Source organism: Alligator mississippiensis, chromosome 9 (assembly GCF_030867095.1).
Source record: "Alligator mississippiensis isolate rAllMis1 chromosome 9, rAllMis1, whole genome shotgun sequence".
NCBI lineage: Eukaryota > Metazoa > Chordata > Crocodylia > Alligatoridae > Alligator > Alligator mississippiensis.
In genome coordinates, this window is record NC_081832.1 from 67,685,454 (window position 1) to 67,703,423 (window position 17,970).

Here is a 17,970-nt window from a genome sequence, read left to right on the forward strand (position 1 = left end):
ACCATGTCTGCATCAGTGCTACACTCATGCAAGTCACTAGTATTTCTGAGGGCATATCCCATGATTCTTTATGATGCTGAAAAGAAAGAACTTGTCTTTAGACACGCAGGGAATCATAGGAAAGGCACTGGAGAACTAACAGCACTTGAGCAACTTAGCCTGTATCCTCATAACAAAGTGGGTAGAAGGGCCTATTACCACAGGTAGCCCAGGTTAAAGCACCACCAAACAGAGTAGAGGTTGGAGGGGGCAATGGGCATGTTGGAAGCTTCTATCCACTCTCAAGTGAAGGCACTGAGTTTATGGCTGAGTTCCTGGCCACAGCAGAACTCATCTCTCCTATACACAGTCCCTACAGCTAAAGTAAATAGGGTGCTGGAGCCCAAGTACTTAAATCAGTGAAAGGATGGTGAGTAAGCATTTTCAAAGCAACCTTGCATCTGCTTCCGCTCTGGTTTGACTGAGATTGTCCCCTGGTTATTTCATAATGATGGGCTGGAAGCCAGTCACAGACCTTGTTAAAACTGATGGGTATTAACCCCTCTTCTTTGAGACTAAATTAAAGGAAACTTTAACCTTACATGGAGTGAGACAGCAGAAGAAAACAGAAGCTGTGGCCCAGGACAATGGTCAGATAGCAAAACCTGACCATAGGTAAGCATGTGGGGTCAAGGGTTCACCTATGCCTAGCTGGGGTGCACAGAGAAAAAATGCAGGGATGAAAGGGATTTCTGGCAAGCTGTCTTTTAGAAGCAGAAAAGGAGCACGAAGAAAAAACAGGTCATGAGAGTGGCCCCGAGTGGCAGAAGAGGGACAGAGCCTCTTGAGGTACAGACTGGCTAGAAAAGCAGATCTAGAGAGGAAGGAAACCATCTGCTGCTTGCTTCTCCGAGATTAAGAGATAAAAGACTTTATGTGCATTGTTTGCAAGCCGCACCTCTGCACCTACCCATAAATGAGGGTTACTCCCGACATCTGAAAGCAGCCAGAAGAGCATAAAGCAAGTCAGATGCAAAAAAAAAAGGAACTTAAGAAAGAAAAGTAACTGAAAAAGCAACTGCAGCAACATCTGAAGGTCTCCCAGAAGGGAAAGAGGACCTGCACTTAGGAGATAAATTTGGGGCAGGAGCTATCAAGTGTCCAGGCAGATTGCTAAACCCAGCTACAAACTCCTACTTTGGACTGGCAAGACAGATCAAAGATGGCAGCAAAAACTGACTACCATGGACCAAGAGGCTCTGTGACAAGTGAGAGAAGGAAAGCTTTACCCAATCCAGAACTTGCAATCAGGGAGGAGCTGCAACAAGCCTGCTAAGAACTGAAACGAGCTGAACTAGGTTGAGGGTGAAGCCAGTCAGAGACTTTGGGTAACAAGTCATATGCAACACTCTTTTACCCTGTGGCCTGCAGAGGACCCGGCAATCAGACTGTCCCAGTTCAGGTAATACAAAAGCTTGCCATGTCTGAGGAAAAGCAAAAATCTAGAGAGGCTGGGAGACGCAGTGGGCTTAGCCCCATAGGCTGAATGAATGGTTGGATGATAAAGTTTAGGGTTCCAAGAGTCAACTCAAGTGATAGTTGCTGATAGTGCAGCAAACAAGAAACAAAGTTACTCAGATTCATAAATTGTAAGGCCAGAAGGGACCTCGGAAGATCATCGGGTCCAGCCCCTTACACCAAGCAGGAAAGATAACTGGGGGTCAGGTGACCCCAACAAGGTAGCTCTCTAGTCTCCTCTTGAAGATTTCCAGGGTAGGTGATTGCACCACCTCTGGAATGAGCTTATTCCAGAGTCTGGACACCCTGGCTGTGAAGAAGGTTTTCCTAATGTTGAGCCTGAATCAATTTCCAGGAGTTTGTGGCCATTACTCCTGGTTTTCCCCTCAGGTGCCCTGGTGAACAGTTACTCACCACGCCCTTGATGTACCTTCCTAGTGTAGCGGTAAGCTGCTACCAGGTCCCCTCTCAGCCTTCTTTTCCTCAGGTTGAAGAGTCCCAGCTCCCTCAGCCTTTCCTCATATGGCTTGTCTTTTAAGACTCTGATCATACAGGTGGCTCTTCTTTGGACTCCCTCAAGCTTGTCCACGTCCTTGTTAAAGTGTGGTGCCCAAAAGTGGATGCAGTGCTTCAGCTGCGGTCTTACCAGTGCTGAGTAGAGCAGAAGAATCACCTCCTTGACCTTGTTGGAGATGCATTGATTGATGCATGCCATAGTATTATTTGCCCTACCGGCTACAGCATTACACTGCTGGTTAAATCTCATACTGTAGTCTATTATTACCCCCAGGTCCCTTTCATTCGTGGTGCTAGTCAGTTTGGTGTCGCCAAGCCTGTAGGTGCATTGGGAGTTGCTTGTCCTGGAGGTGGAGCACTTTACATTTCTCAACGTTAAGCTTCATAAACTCTTTATACATGGTTTGGCAGGAGTTGCCAATCTAAGATAGCCATGACACAGCTAAGGGCTCTTAAGAGAACAAAGGAAACAATCCCACCTGAAGTAGCAGAGGCTTTGTAGAGTACAGCTGTCTAACATGCATGATGGAAAACAGACTTCAATTCTATTAAAAAAATATCCCAAGCAACTGAAAACGAGGGAAATTAGCCAGAGCCACTTATCTACATGCACTTCTGCTACTTTCAGTGCAGTAGCTGTAGTCATATCAACTGGTGGAAGGATTAGTATTAGCGGTGCAGGGCTGCCATTTCAAGCAACTTACAGGAGCTATGCCCCTTTGGGAGTGCATTTATTCTTCTCTGCCTGACCTTTGTGTGTACAATTAAAGGAAAGAACTGCCTTGAAAAATCCAGTCTGCCTTGTTTCAGCACTGCACTGTGTGGACTGTCAGTAGTAGGAGGGCACAAGCAGCACCTTAACATCAGTAACCAATGTACTTTATGGATAAAGGGTTTGTTATATCTTTGGTACACTGCCTTTCTAACAGAGCTGGGTCACAGCAGACACCTCAGAATCTATGTTCACCCAAATGTCTGGGTCCAGTGTTCAATGGTCAGGGTGAACTCTTACATGCAAAGAAGGCTGAGCTACTCAAGAACTATTTTGTCTCAACATTCACAAAAAGATTAACCAGCAACCAGATACCTAATAAAAATTATTTGGATAAGGAACGGAACAAGCTAAGGGACAACACACCAAAAGAGACGGTCAGAGAGATTTTGATGGGTTTGAATGAATTCAAGTCAGCAAGGCCTAATGAACTTTATCCCAGGGTACTGAAGGAACTGGCAAAGGAGATCTCAGAGCCCTCAGCAATGATCCTCATGAAGTGGGAGATGGGCAAGGTACCAGAGGGCTGGAAAAGGGCCAACACAGTGCCCCTCTTTAAGAAAAGACCATAAGGAGAATCCTGGGGAACTAGACTCAATAAGCAGGAAAAAAGTTACTGGAGCAAATCTTAAGAAAGTCCATTTTCAAACATCTGGAGGAGGAAAAGGCTGATCACAAACAGCCAACATACTAAAAACAAATCATGTCAAATTTGATCTCCTTCTTTGACAAAATAATGCTTTGGGCTGATGAAGGGAATTCTGTGGATATTTGTATATGTTTGGACTTTAACAAGGCTTTTGACAAGATCCCACATAACCTTCTCATAAACAAATTGGAGAATCATGAACTAAACAAAACTACTATTAGGTGGACAGACAACTGTCTTAGTAGCTGCAAGCAAAGGATAACTATAAATGGAGCCAAGTCAGAATGGCAGGAGGTTCTGAGTGGAGTCCCACAGGCATTTTAAAAGGGACGTGTAGAAGTCAGAGAGGGTCCAGAGGCAGGCAACAAAAATGATAAAGGACTTGGAAGGCAAGGCAGACAAGGAGAGGTTGAAGGAGATAGGCACGTTCAGCTTGCAGAGAAGGTACTTAAGAGGGGACATGATAGCAGTTTTCAAAGGGCTGCCATAAAAAAGATAAACACATTTTTTTTCTTGCTGCAGAGAATAAGAAATGGATCAATGGCTTGAAGCTGCAGAACAGTAAGTTTAGACTGGATATCATGAAAAACGTCACTGTTAGAAGAGTGAGGCAGTGGGACACACTACCTAGAGAAGTTGTGGAATCTCCATCATTGGAGGTGTTCAAGAGAAAGTTGGGCAGGCATCAGTTTATCCAGGCATAGCAATGCTTGTGTTCTACTGTGGGTATTTCTCATGCTTTGGGGCTTTTCTGTTTGTCACATGGGGCCGGGACAGAATTTCCCCCCCTCTTGCATGTGTCAGGCGGTTTTTTCAGCCTTCCTCAGAGGCAATGGGTGTTGGCTTCAGCCAAGGCCAGGGATGCGCCAATGGTCTTGCTGGGACTTAAAACCATCTGCAAACTTGCTCAAGATTTCTGGCTAAAAGTCTTAGCCCTTTACTCAGGGTCAGACTGATCGACATATTTGGGATCAAGAAAGAATTTTGGGAGCAGTTTTGCACCACAGTGGTGACTGTGGCCCTTTTTCTCAGATCCTTGAGCTTATTTTTAACATTTTGTGCAGCAGTTGGACATATTGACTATGTAGTTTTGCTAAGAGGCTAGACAATGGATTTATATAGGATAGTGTAAAGTAGACATAGTATGACTGGAAGGGAACTTGAAAGGTCATCTAGTCCAAGTCCCTGCCTATGATTCAATGACTATGACTCTCATAGCAAAGATAGATTCCACATGCCTGAAATCACCTATTGCAAAAGATACCAGTAGAAGTCCTAAGAAGCAACATTTGAGGCTTTCCTTTTATATATGAAACAAGCAAAAGGGAAGAAAATTTTTCATTAAAAATTATTTTGTAAGTCACTTCTAACTTAAATACTTCCAAATTAACAGAAATTGTACCGTTGTTCCTGAATGAAGCTTTCTGATTTTGAGTCCACAAGGCTTTGACCATGAAGCCAAATCAGGAAGCCAAAGCCAATGCTAAATGAATTATAGGCTCCTCCTCTTTCAGTGCCAACCCTTTTTGAACTGAGAGCGCCACCAAAGACATGGAGATGAAGCCAGGAAGAGAGGAAACGAAAAATAACACACCACAGAAATTCACATACTCATAGCCAAGACCACAGCTCCAAAGGCTAGTTACAGAAACCTGTCAACATAAACAATAACTTCTGACTTTTTAATCGACTCAATCAGAAAATTTTTTTAAAAAGCCCAACACAGCCCTCTCCACATAGTGTATCTGTAGTTTTAGAATTTGTAGATACAATTTTTTAAGACAGTGATTTTCAACCTTGTTTTATTTGCAGACCCCTACAAATTTTCAAAAGGAGTTGCGTACCCTTTGAATTGTAAGTGTGGGTATTTGCACACTTCTGATTGATGATAGTCATCTTTCATGGACCCCTTAGGCAGAGTCTGCAGACCCCCAGAGGTCTGTGGACCACAGGCTGAAAACCACTGTTTTAAGACATTGCTCCCTAAAAGGTTCTCTGCTACTGTACTGAAGTATATAAAGATCTTCAGCAAGGCACAAACTAAGTGGGGAAGATGTAAACCGTCCCCACTCAAAACAGGCTAGATTAGTCATTCTGAACCCGGGTGCTGCAGCACCTGGGGGTGCCTTCAGATCCCTTCAAGGGTGCTGAGGTGTGACATGCAATATTAGAGCTATTACATGTGCAAACATGATTCACAAAATGAACCCAGGGATTTCAAATAGGAATCTACGGTGCTATAAACGTTTTGACCTACTGTGATCTTTCTGAGGTCTCTGCAACAGAAGAATCGCTCTACTGCTTTCCTGTAGGAAGAAAAGGAGCGACAACTAAGAACTGGCATTTTCTGAGGGGTCCTTTGAGCCTAACAAGAGCCTTCAGTCTACCTAAGGGTGAATTGAGCCTAACAAGGTTGAGAACCACTGGGCTAGACAGACACCAAGGTGCTGTCAAATTCACAAATAACCAGACTTGGTATATTTACCCAGAATTGTTTCTTGCCTGTAACTGGCTGCACAAGCAAGCCCCTGTCCCTGAGCAAAGGGATATTATAGATGGTAACAGGGCAGCCTGCAGGCACAGAGGTTCTGCATGGAGTCTTATTTGTAACCCTAGTAAGTACAACAGTGATTTTCAAACTGACATGACTCCTTTATGCATCTGCAATGACTAGGAGTATGAAAAACCTCTAGAGCTCACTTTGCGTTCTTTTCATATCCCACCAGCTCACAAAGTGCAATCTAAAGCTGTGTTAAAACATGACAGCCAATGAATGAATCACCCCCTGGGGATACTCCCTTTCCAGTCACCTTTTATCCTTCAAAAAAAAGCAATTCCTGACAACCGTGGGGAAAACATTGTGAAATGTCTTGTGGGGTTTTATGAGGTTTAGCAAGAGCGGCTATCTTAACATTTAGTGTTGAATTCAGTGGATCTGCTCACTGCCCCCGAGGGATACAGGCCTACTTGATGCGCTGAAAGACCATGGGCTTAAGCCCATCTTGAATTACTGGAAACTTCCTTAATAAGGGAGGCCGATGGGGAAACGTCAACTAATTCCAGGGGACAAATAAAGAGGCAACAAGAAGGGGAGCGAGGTCGATTTTGTGGGCAGATTCTGGGGCTGGCTGCCATTTTCAGGGGCCGAGCGTGGCTGGGACCCCCACACCTGACTGGCCACGGGGCCCCAGCAGTCCTGCCCCTCCCCAGTTTGCCACATGCCCGAAACTGCAGGTTAATTACCTTGATTAATCCCAGGGAAGCCATTAATCCACACGTTAATAAGCATGGCTGACTTCACTGGGGTTAGTCAGGGTAATTAAGGCACTGTTTGAAGCCATCCCTAAGTGGCATCCCTGCCCTGCTCCCTCCCCCCCGTTCTCCCCACGCTCCCAGCCCGCAGGGCTTCCCGCATGCTTTCCCCTGCTCGCTGGCAAGCTCGTTTAATGTTTTTCGTTTTCCCGCACGCTTTCCCCTGCAAGTGGATTTTTGTTATGTATTTTTGGCCGCCCACCTGCCTGGAATCGCCGTTTCCGTGACAATCACGCAGCCGCGCTTTCAGTAGGTCCCTACTTACCCTGGTAAAGCGTCACGTCTGTCCCTGGCCCCAGAGGTTGGCATTTAAAAGGCAAAACAACAACGGTGTCGGGCCCAATCGGCTCCGAATCGATCGGTCCTGTCCGCGCTACCCATCCTCCCCAGGGCTTCAGGTGCTGCCATCTCCTCCCTCCTACCCGGGGCGGAGGTCGAGCTGCCTGCAGAGGGGGGACGCCCCGGAGCAACTAGAGGCGGGGCAGGGGGCATCCCCCCATGGACGGGCCTTGCCCTCCGCTGCAGGGGGGCGCTCGCGGGGTGCCTGTGCCCTGCCCGGCCAGGGGAGCCACCTGGGCCCCCCCAGCCGGCGGGAGGAGGCGGGGGCCGCACCTGCGTGACGATGGTGTGGTGGTAGACGTCCCGGCTGTACTCCCAGCCGTCCAGGCAGCGCTCCTGCGGCAGGCGGGCCAGGTCCACGTCGGTGCCGGGCCGCAGCCCCTGCGCCGAGAAGTTGGCCAGCTCGGCCAGGCGGTAGCGGCGGCAGCGGCTGGGCACGTCGCGGCCGCCGCGCTGCTCGCGGGGGAGGCTGGCGTCGGCCCAGGCACTGCTCAGGTTGGCGCCGGGCGGCAGCGCGCAGCGGTGCTCGGGCACGCCGGCCAGGAAGACGGCCGACATGCCGTTGAAGCCGTTGGGGATGATGCTGACGCTGAGCAAGAAGAAGATGAGGCGCTGGAACGGGCCCCACTCGCCCAGGAAGGCGCTCAGCTCCTCGTAGTCCCGCATGCTGCCGGGCGAGCCGCAACGCCTGCGATGCGATGCGATGGGATGGGATGGGATGGGCTGGGCCGGGCCGGGCCCTCCCCGCCAGGCGCCGCCTCCCGCCCCCCGCGGCCGGCACCGCCTCAGCCGCGCGCTCCGCCGCCATCTTGAGCCCCCTCCTGCGTGGGGGGGTCTGCCCCCCCCGTGCATCGCCGCGCCCCTCGCACCTGCCGCCCGGGCCGCCGCTGGGCGCGGGTCTCCTCACGGGGGGCTAACGCGGGCGAGGAGAAGCCTCCCTCCTGGTGATGGACGGGCCACGAGCCCTTGAAATCCCCTCTCATGAATGTACATGCTGGATCGTACATGCATGGCACAGGCTGTATCATCGATGCATTGCACGTGGTGCCTGGGTACATGCATGGCGCAGGCGGTTTTGCAGTGGTTCTCAACCTCTCGCACCTTACGTCGCACCAGGCATTTTGTGAAAAAACCCCAGTCCCACCACGATTAAAACAAAACACCACAAAATTGTACTGTTAGAGATATGTCAGTTCATCTATTTGAAGTGCAAACAACTGATTTTTTCAATCGGGCAATTGGTTGAAGTCCTGCTGACGCGGCCTTTCAGTCCCGTCAATGGGACGCATCTCAAGGGTTGAGAAACACTGCTGTACTGTATATGTTTTATATGCCTGTATACTGTATATGACCATGTGTATCCTTGCTGATGAAATGTATGTACTGTATCACCAATTTCAGTTGGTCTAATAAAAAAAAACAGATTTACCCAAAGAGCCTCATCTGCCTGTGTCCTTAGACCAACACTGTTACAACCTACACCCCTATATCACCAACCCTTACTCCTCTGGTTACAACGCAGCAGAAGTTAATGGAAAGCTTCCCAGCCTCAGCTGTTACAACACAGATTTTGCATTTCCTCAACCCCTTTTCTTGTGACACACAAAGGTTTATGCAGGTATTTCTAACAAGGAGGTGACAACCCTACTGCTCACCGCTGTAGGATGGAGGGGGCCTGCCCTCACCAAGGTGTCTCCTGTGTTGGGGGGCGCTTCCACATGAGGAGAGACTACAGAGGCCAGGACCATTCAGTTTAGAAGAGATGCTTGAGAGGGGACACGAGAAGGGACAATATGCTGAAATGGTGACGAAAAAGTAAATAGGGATTTATATCTCACACAAAAACTAGGGATCACAACATGAAACTAGTAAGTAGTCAGTTTAAAACTAACAAAAGGACATTCTTTTTCAGATGGCGTCATAAAAGCACAGCACTCATCGCCCCCAGACGTGGTGGAAGCCAACAGTTTAGCTAGATTCAAAAAAGGGATTGGACAAATTCTTGGAGAAAAGGGGCATCAGGAGCTATTGAGTGCAGGAATTAGAGATACAGGCAGTGAATTAGAGATTCCTAGACTTTAAAGCAGGGGTGGGCAATTATTTCAGGTGGAGAGCTGCTTGATGAGCTCTGTCAAGGACTGCAAGGGTAGCCTGCTCCTTGACAGGTGCCTCCATCCTCCTGGTCACCATCTTGGAACCAGATGTCCTGCCCTTAACCCCTGACATTTGCTACCAGAAATCCCTCACCTTGCCGTGGAAGTACTTCTTTCGGGAGGCGAGGAGGGGTATTTGCCATCTTGGAATGGAAGAAACCCCAAATCATATACTAAAAATCACACATCTACTATAACCCATTTTAATTTTATTTAAAAAAAAATGTTGTCCTGATTTGTGTATGTTTGCATAGTGTATCTACAGACGATTGCATAATCAAAAGAAAGCCTTACCCTTGTATATTGTGTAGGGGTATGTGGGGGTGTGTGGTTTGGGAAGCATGTGGTTGAGGGTGGGTGTGCATGGGGTGTGTGGCGACGGTGGGTGTGGGATGTGTGTGGGCAGGTATGGTGGGGAGTGGGGGAGGGTGTTGGGTGTGTGTGGGTATGGTGGGGGGGTGGGATGTGTGTGGGTTGGGTGTGTGCATGTGGGGGGCTTCCCCTCGCCTGCTGGCAGCAAGGGAAACCCCAAGGTGAGGGGAGAGCAGTGGGGAGCCGAGCCTGGCACTGCCAGCTCTCTTGGCCTGCTGCAGTCAAGCCGAGCTCCCACCCCCACCTGCCTGTCCCATGCCTGCGGGACAGGGCTTTGTGAGCAGCCGAGCTCCTTCACGCCTCCCCCACTCCATCACACACTCCTCTACCTAGCCATGCACGAGCAGGACCAAAGTGAGGTGCTGGTAGACCCTGCCCTGCGCCCTGCTCCCACCAGCACTGCAGCTTCCCCTCCCTACCTGCTGCCTGCAGTGCTGCAGCAGGGACAGGAGGAGGAGTTGCTGAAGGCCGGGGGAGCCCAGCAGTTTCCTGGGTGGCTGCAGCAGTGGCAGCAGCAGCCCTGCCTGGAAGCTGCACCCAGTGGTCGGGGCTGGAGCCCTCCAGCGAGGGAGCTCAGAACATGCTGTTCCAGGTGGGACTCAGCCCAATGTGGAGTGCAGCAGAGGCAGCCATTGGCTGGGCTGGATACAATGAATTGGTGAGTGCCTGCCTATGGGGTGGATTCAATCAGCTGATGGGCTGGATCCGGTTCGGTTTGCCCACCCCTGCTTTAAAGACTAAAGGCTGCAAGTGAGAGAGGAACAGTGGGGAAAAAAGGACCCTGGTCATACCCAGCTCACTCTCCCTTTCAGCGTCTGCTCTCTACCACCATGTGACGCAGGCTACTGGGCAAGATGAACCTATGGTTTGACCCAGTAAATGGCAATTTTTATGTTCTTACTCTTTGTTTTGGGCACTGATTTCTATTGGCAGATCTAGGATTTTGAAGAGGGAGGGGCAGATGGTGGGGTGCATCATCACATATGAAACAAAATGTATTTTTTCCTGTTAAAAATAAACTACAGACTTTACTAAAAATCTAGGGGCCGTGGGCTGTGTTATTCAGTTTAAGATTGAATCAAAAACAAATATAACTTAATTGGAATGAGTTAAAAACAATCTGCAAGGCTGTGAAATAGGAGCTACATGACCAGGACCCGCTACAAGACAGCAGGCTTGCAGAACAAAGGATGGCTTGATCGGTGGAACATCATGACCCTTAAAAAGAAGGGATGTTTGTTAATACCTGTGGAATTAAGAGTTTAGAAAGGATCAAGTAAATCAAGGGCAGACATTTATTTCAGGGGGAGTGTCACATAACAAGTTTTGGTGAGCCCTCGAAGGCCACATGGGTAGCCCCGCCCCTTGACAGTTGCCCCACCCCCTGGTCGCCACATTGTGACCAGAAGACCTGCCCCATAACCCCTGACCTTTGCTGGAAGTCCTTCCCCTTGCTGCCCCCACCCCAGGGCTCCTTGTCCCCAGCACAGCACTGGCTACCTCTATTGCAGGGGCTTGACACCGTGTGCCTGCAGCTCCACGCTCACAGCGGGGAAACCTCAGGGCTTCCTCCACTCCTGGCAGAGTGCGGGGACCTGCGCAGCAGGAAGCGGGGGAGGCAGTAGGCTCCAGCGTGGGGCTTCCCCTGCTGTGAGTGCTGGAGCTGCAGGTGCGCGGAGCAGAGATGCAGCAATAGGGCAGGCTCTGCTCCCTCCCCCAGACAGTGCTGGCCGGAGCTGCACCCCACCGGGCGCCTGTGCCGGGCACAAGCACCCTGACCTCCCCACCTGCTGCTTTTGCTGGCAGCAGGGGCTGCACACCATGGTGGGGAGTGTTTGGGGAGGTCCCTACACCCCACAGCTTGCCCAGCTGAGCTCCATGCTCCTGTTGCCCCCCTGGGCACAGGCTCCACACCGCGCTCCTGCTTCCGCCCAGATACAACCCCTCCTCCCCCCACCAGCCCCACCACTTCCCTGCCTGCTGCCCTGAGTGAGCAGGTTTCAGCTGCAGCAGGAGCCCCCCTGGAAGCTGCTGGCTGAGCAGAGCCCTTCTGCCCAAGAGGATGGGAGCAAGCCCCAATAGGATATTTTGCAGGGTCTCATGGGTGGAAAGGCTGGGCAGGGTGCAATTTGTTGCAGGGTGCGGTGAACCAGATGAAAGTGCCTGGTGGGGTGGATTCAGCCCATGGGCCATATTTTGCCCACCCCTAAGGTAGATGATAGTGAGCCATGAAGTCAATTGACCCCTCAGCATTAAGGCCCCAATTCTAAAAGCACACATATAATTTTATTCACATACTTGATTGGGACAACTCAGGGCCAGGAAATTGGTTTCATCTGCTATCACTGTGCTACAGTTAATTTTCACTGGAAGTTATGGAGCTAACATCTCATTCATCACATTCATATTAGCTGGAGTTGTGGTTCATTCAGCTACAGTTCTGTACTCCATCACAACACTGCATTAACATTTCCACCCACTGACTCTTTCTATTCAAGTTACATGATTACACCAACCATGACAGTTTGTAGCTGTATATAGCTCATGCATAGTCAGATTTCTCTGGGCTTTTTCAAAGAAACTTCAGGCCTTGGCAGAATTACTTTTTGCCATTTTTACAGTAGCTATCTGGAGACTCACAAATAAAAGAAACATATTTAGCATGGACATCTGATACAAAGCAAAGCAAAATCTATTGTTTTAAACAGGTTGGCAACCCAAGATAATACCTCCAGTGAGAATAATGTTCTCAACTGCTGGATTGTTTGCATTGTCATTTCAAATTATTATACGATTGTACTCTGCCAAAACCCATTACCTCTGTTCATTCAAAAAGTTCCATCTGCCTTCTATCAGTCCTGATGCAGCTGCAAGCTAAAGAGCTTACCAGTTAGGACCTCTCCCCACCAGACTGACTACGTCTTTGAAGCATCCATCTTTTACTGCTCTTAAACAGCAGCTCTGAGGAGCACGAAGGAAATCATCAATTACTCTGATACAGCATAGGCAGACAAGGTTCCTTGGGTGAATCTGATATCTTTTATTAGACCAACCCAAATAGTTGGAGAATAGTTATTAAGCAAGCTTTTGGGTTCAAAAACCCTTTGTCAGGCTAAGGAAGTTTCAGCAGCTGGTGTGTGCTCTTCCTGGATGGAAGGAAAAGTAAAGAAGCCAGGGGCTGGGCTGGGCTGCATACAAGACAGGTAGTCAGTGAAACTGTAGATTGAGGAGTCAATGAATGAGAGACAGGCTGGGGAGGGGTGGGAGTGAAGAAAGAGAAGGGGGATTAATAGTGGAGAGATACCTGGGGAGTCAGATGTCAGGCAGGTTATAATGTGTCATAAATCCAATGTCTATATTTAGTCCATGATTTTTAGTATCCAGGAGGTTGATGAAGTGGAGTTCATAGGCTCATCTCTGGGAAGTGTTGTGTAAGTTTCCTTTGAGGATCAGGACCGAGAGATTGGAGACAGGGTGGTTTTCTTGTGAGAAACGTGCCCCAACAGATAATTGGGTATTCCTGTCTTTTCCGGCGTGCGTTCATTCTGGTGCGCAGTCGTTGTTTGGTCTCTCCTACGTATTTTCCATCAGGGCATTTGGTGCATTGGATGAGATGTATTACATTTCTGGAGGTGGAGCTGTAAGATGCAGGGATGCTGATAGCTCTCTTGTGGGGTGTAGTGATTGTGGGGGTGGTGGAGATGTGTTGGCAGGTTTTGCATTTCTTGTCCTGGCACAGTCTGGATCTTTTTGGTGTGTTCTGGGCTTGAGGAAATTTGCTTCTGGTGATGAGGTTAGCGAGGTTCGGTGCTTGTTTGAAGGCTAGTATGGGTGGCTCTGGGAAGATCTTTTTAAGAGTAGGGTCTCTTTCTAGTATGGGTTGCAATTGTTTGAGGATTTTCTGTACAGGTTCAAGGGAGGGGTGATATGTCATATCCAGCGGCGTGCAATTTGTGGGTGTTTTTCTTCTGTGCTGCAGCAGTTCTTCACATGGTATCCGGGTGGCTCTTTCAAACGTGCGATCTACCTCTCTGGAGGAGTGTCCTTGTTGGGTGAAAGCCTTTTAAGATTGGTGGGGTTGCAATCCCGGGTGTTCTCTTCAGTACAAATGCGGTGGTATCTGAGGGCTTGGCTGTATATCACAGCTTTTGTGGTGCGTTTAGGGTGATTGCTGGTTCTGTGCAGATATGTATGTTGGTCTGTGGGTCTCTTGTATAACGTGGTGTGTATTTTATCATTCTGGATACTGATCATCGTGTCTAAAAAGGAGATGTTAGTGCTGGAATATTCTAGAGAAAGTTGGATGGAGGGATGGTGATTGTTGAATTTCTGATGGAACTCAATCAGAGATTGTAGGTTTTCAGTCCAAATGATGAAGATGTCATCGATATATCTTAAATATAGCAAGGGTTTGATGGTGCAGTTCTTGAGGAAGTCTTCTTCCAGGTGGCTCATAAAAGGTTGGCATACTGTGGGGCCATTTTGGTGCCCATAGCTGTTCCCATCATCTGGAGGAAGTGTTGATTATTAAAAGTGAAATTGTTGTGTGTGAGGATGAAGTGTATAAGATCAGTAATATCTTTGGGTCTGTATTCTGAGTTGTAATCTTGTCCCTGTACATATGTAAGGCAGGCTTGGATGCCGTCCTGGTGTGGGATGTTGGTATATAGGCTGGTAACATCCATGGTGGCTAGGAGGGTGTTGCTGGGAAGGTGATCTATGGTTTTAACTTTCCGTAGAAAGCCTGTAGTGTCTTGTACAAAACTTGCTCTGTGGGTGACGAGTGGTTTTAGGATTGATTCAATGAAACCTGATATTTCCTCAGTTAGGGACCCATGGAACCTGAAAGCTTGCTTAATAATTGTTTTCCAACTGTTTAAGTTGGTCTAATAAAAGATATCAGATTCACCCAAAGAACCTTGTCTTCCTATGCCCTTAGACCAACACAGCTACAACCTACAGCTCTGATACAGCACGACAGTTTACTGATAGGAGTTGGGACCCAACTGCTGTCAAGTAGTATTTGATAATGAATTCTGCCATCATTTACAGGAAATGTAGGTTTTGAGAGCACATGCAACCGTTGCTTTGCAGAGGGACTGTGCTGCACACCTTAACGTAGTTGGCACCAGTAATTCAGGCCACCCTTCTTTCCCTAATAGTGGTGAACGGACACCAGGAGCAGGCAAGCGAACAAGGGAGGATTTTGTTCTGTATTGTTTACTTTCAAACAACCAAAAAAATGTAGTGGCACCTCATAAAGTCAATAAAGTTCTGGCATCTAACTCACTGAATGGTTAGGAGTAAGACAGCCTGCAAAATATCCAGATAGCCTTAAGTAAAAGAAACGGACTTTATGAAGATCTGTCTGCCACTCCCTGTGGTCTTTACTTGTCAAAAGATGCTGTCCACTCAGATAAGATATTCAAGGTCTCCCAGACAGTGGGGACTCCAACGCCTCTTCCACAGACCGGTGCTCTGGTGACATGGAACTAGATATCTATAAACCAGTTGTTCAGCACAAGCCAGTACTGTACTCTGGGAAAGGCTGTGGTCGAGCTTTTGGAGAAGTCAATGCTGGCTCCTTGTGGGTTGGCATTCAGAGCACAAGTTGTGGATCACGGGAAGGAGCGGGAGACAGACTATCTGCACCCCACGCTTGTGCCTGTGCATGGCATGGCCACTTCCTCAGTTTTGTTTCATCTGCAGATACTTAAAGTGCAGAGGGGAGCCCATGGCTGAATCCTCTCATGGCAGTTTGGGAAGTGTCCAAGACAGGGAGTGTGACCAGATTTATAACATAGCTTTTGGGAGACAAGCTCAGTAGCCTAGTAGCAGTGATCTGATTTAAGTGGCAGGCCATTGTCCAACTGCAGAGATGGCTCACAGATGGTCAAGGGATCTGGGCTCCTGTAAGCACACGCCTGAGGCAGAAAGCTGGACAGTGTTGTCCTTTGTCAGTCAGTCAGACAGCTTTGTCCTCTTGCTACTAGCTCGCAAAGAGATAAACACAGCCGGGGGGGCACTGCATGAGTTCTTTGTTTTATGCAGATTTATAAAATGCCAGTAGTTCTGTTGGACCAAATTCAGGGTGTTGCAGGTCATTTGCATTACAAAGAGAATATGGGGAAGAAGTCAAGTGTTTCTCTGGGGGAGAACTGTCTGCAAACAGTGCACACAAAGCCCTGTTTGCTTGAACACTGCAGGAGTCAAACCACAAGAAGAGAGTATCTCTGTCCGCAGTTGCAAACTCTGTTTCCAGTCAATATATAGGTTATTCTGAGCTACTTCTTTGGGTTACATTCTCCCTGCTTATTCTATGTGCTTGTTTTTTCTGTCTCTTTGACTCTCAGACACCAGCAAGCACAGATCAGTCTAATCCACCCTGCTTTATATATCAGCCTGGCCTTGACACAATGCTTCTACTCAGCCTTGACAAGGGACACTGATTAGGGTCTAGCCTATATTGTTTTGGCTTTTACTAAACAAATAGTATTTATCTGCTTTGTTATTTAGCACCAAGGGAAGGGCAGCTATACCGACAATGCATTTTAATGAGGTTTGACCCAAATCATAATACCATTTAGTAGTAACAAATAATGCTGTGTGAATAACTTATTTAACAGATCATTGCTCAAACCAAGAAATAGGAAATTTTTGTTTTGGGACAAATGAAGCATTCGGAGTTTTGTTTCCAGTTTGTTTGTTTTTTTAGTTCCCTGTCAAACAATTGTAAAAGGAAACCTCATGTCAAAATTGAAATTCAAAATATTTACAAAAAAATTTTAAAATATTGGCAGCTTTCATTTTGTTTCTTCATTTCTTTTAGCTGAAGTCATCCAGCAGATTGAGCACACATTTGCAAATAGCTTCAGCCGACCTGAAACGGCATTCTTCAGTGAAAATACTCCTTGTCCAAAATATTTCATATTGCTGTCATAACTCAGATGCTTCACCAAGGCAGGCAGATCAAATTAGCCCTATTTTATAGATGGCAAAACTGCAGTATGAAATTTGACAGTGTACTCAGGGTTACATAGGGAGTAAGTGTAGAGGAGTTTATGGGGTAGAACCCAGGTCTTCTGATCTCTTCTTAGAAGTATTTTGCCTTCAAACTCTTTGGTACATAATCCTTTGAGTGAAGAGGTGGGCAGAGCCCGAGTACCTCAGTATAAGACAGGTCCACCTGAATCAGGTATACTGTACAATTTTTGCCGATTAAAAACAAAGGGTAAAATCCCTGGCCTCACTGAAATCAACTGGAGTGTTGCCATTGAGTTCAACACACAGCCTGCATGAGCCAACATACCTATTCTTCTAGTGTTCCCTCCTGCTGTTTCACCACAACCATCCTTCTCTGCAAACCGATCCAAAAGACATTGTGCCGTGATTTCATTTCAATTCTGCTGCAACACAAATGTTATTTTTTGGCCTGAGCTCAGTAAAGTAATTGCTTACAGGAGTGACAAATATGTTACTGCCCTTAGTGCCCAACTCCCTAGCAACAAACATCTAGTGGCCCAATTCTCGTCTGCGTTAGTTCAGTTTTAAGCAATTTTACTGATGTAAAAAAAAATTCCATCATCGTAAAACTAGTGCCACATGGGGCAGAATCAGGACCTTGCTCTTTATGATGGGCCAAGTTAGGAATTAATTGAGCAGAGAAGTTGTAACTCAAGTAATTATTTACTGAAGGCAGAGCTCACTTGCATGTCAAAAAGTATGTGAATGGGCTGTTTTGTTCTTTGGAATTAATGCCACATACTACAGTCCTGGGACATTTCTGTTCCCAGCTACACTGGCATAGGGACAGTAAAGCCCACTGTGTGCTTACACAAATAGCATTTTTGACCAAACTAGGTGGTGTTAGGTGGGCTGGCTGGGCTGCTGGCCTGGAGGAGGTCAATGCAGCCATTTATGCAAGAGAGACAAGTGGGATCTGGCCCTTATCAGCAGGACGTACAAAGTGCTTGGGGACAGAAAAAGTCGCACTCCTCCTGTTCCAATAATAATAATAATAATAATAAGAAGAAGAAGAAGAAGAAGAAGAAAGCCTTGTGGAGAGGGACTCATACACACATACACAAGACAATTATTAGGGAGAGACTGTGTTACAGTAATTTGCAGAGCAAGGAATGTTTGAAGTAAGAAACTCCCCCCCTGCTTTTTAATAGAAAAAGGAAAAGACGGTAAAATGTGAAGAAGCAAGCTGTTTGAGTTGTGTCATGAGGGAATAGATCAGACATGATGCCACTTCAGCCCTTCACAGGGAAGAAGAATTGACAGATTCCTTTAAACCCTTCACTACTGATTTGCATAGCAACTTCTCTAAGGAGGTAGATATACAGCAGCTATATTCA

At 47.5% G+C, this 17,970-nt stretch overlaps 1 protein-coding gene across 1 annotated transcript in view; it reads right to left on the reverse strand.

Annotated features, from left to right (window-relative positions):
• The window catches only part of SLC22A4 (solute carrier family 22 member 4), a 54,453-nt gene extending 46,643 nt beyond the window's left edge, over positions 1–7,810 (reverse strand). The window contains exon 1 of the mRNA XM_006261136.4: positions 7,359–7,810. Coding sequence (XP_006261198.1) covers positions 7,359–7,751 — 393 coding nt within the window. The 5' untranslated portion in view covers positions 7,752–7,810. The remainder of the gene's footprint in view (positions 1–7,358) is intronic.
• Positions 7,811–17,970: the final 10,160 nt, after the last annotated feature.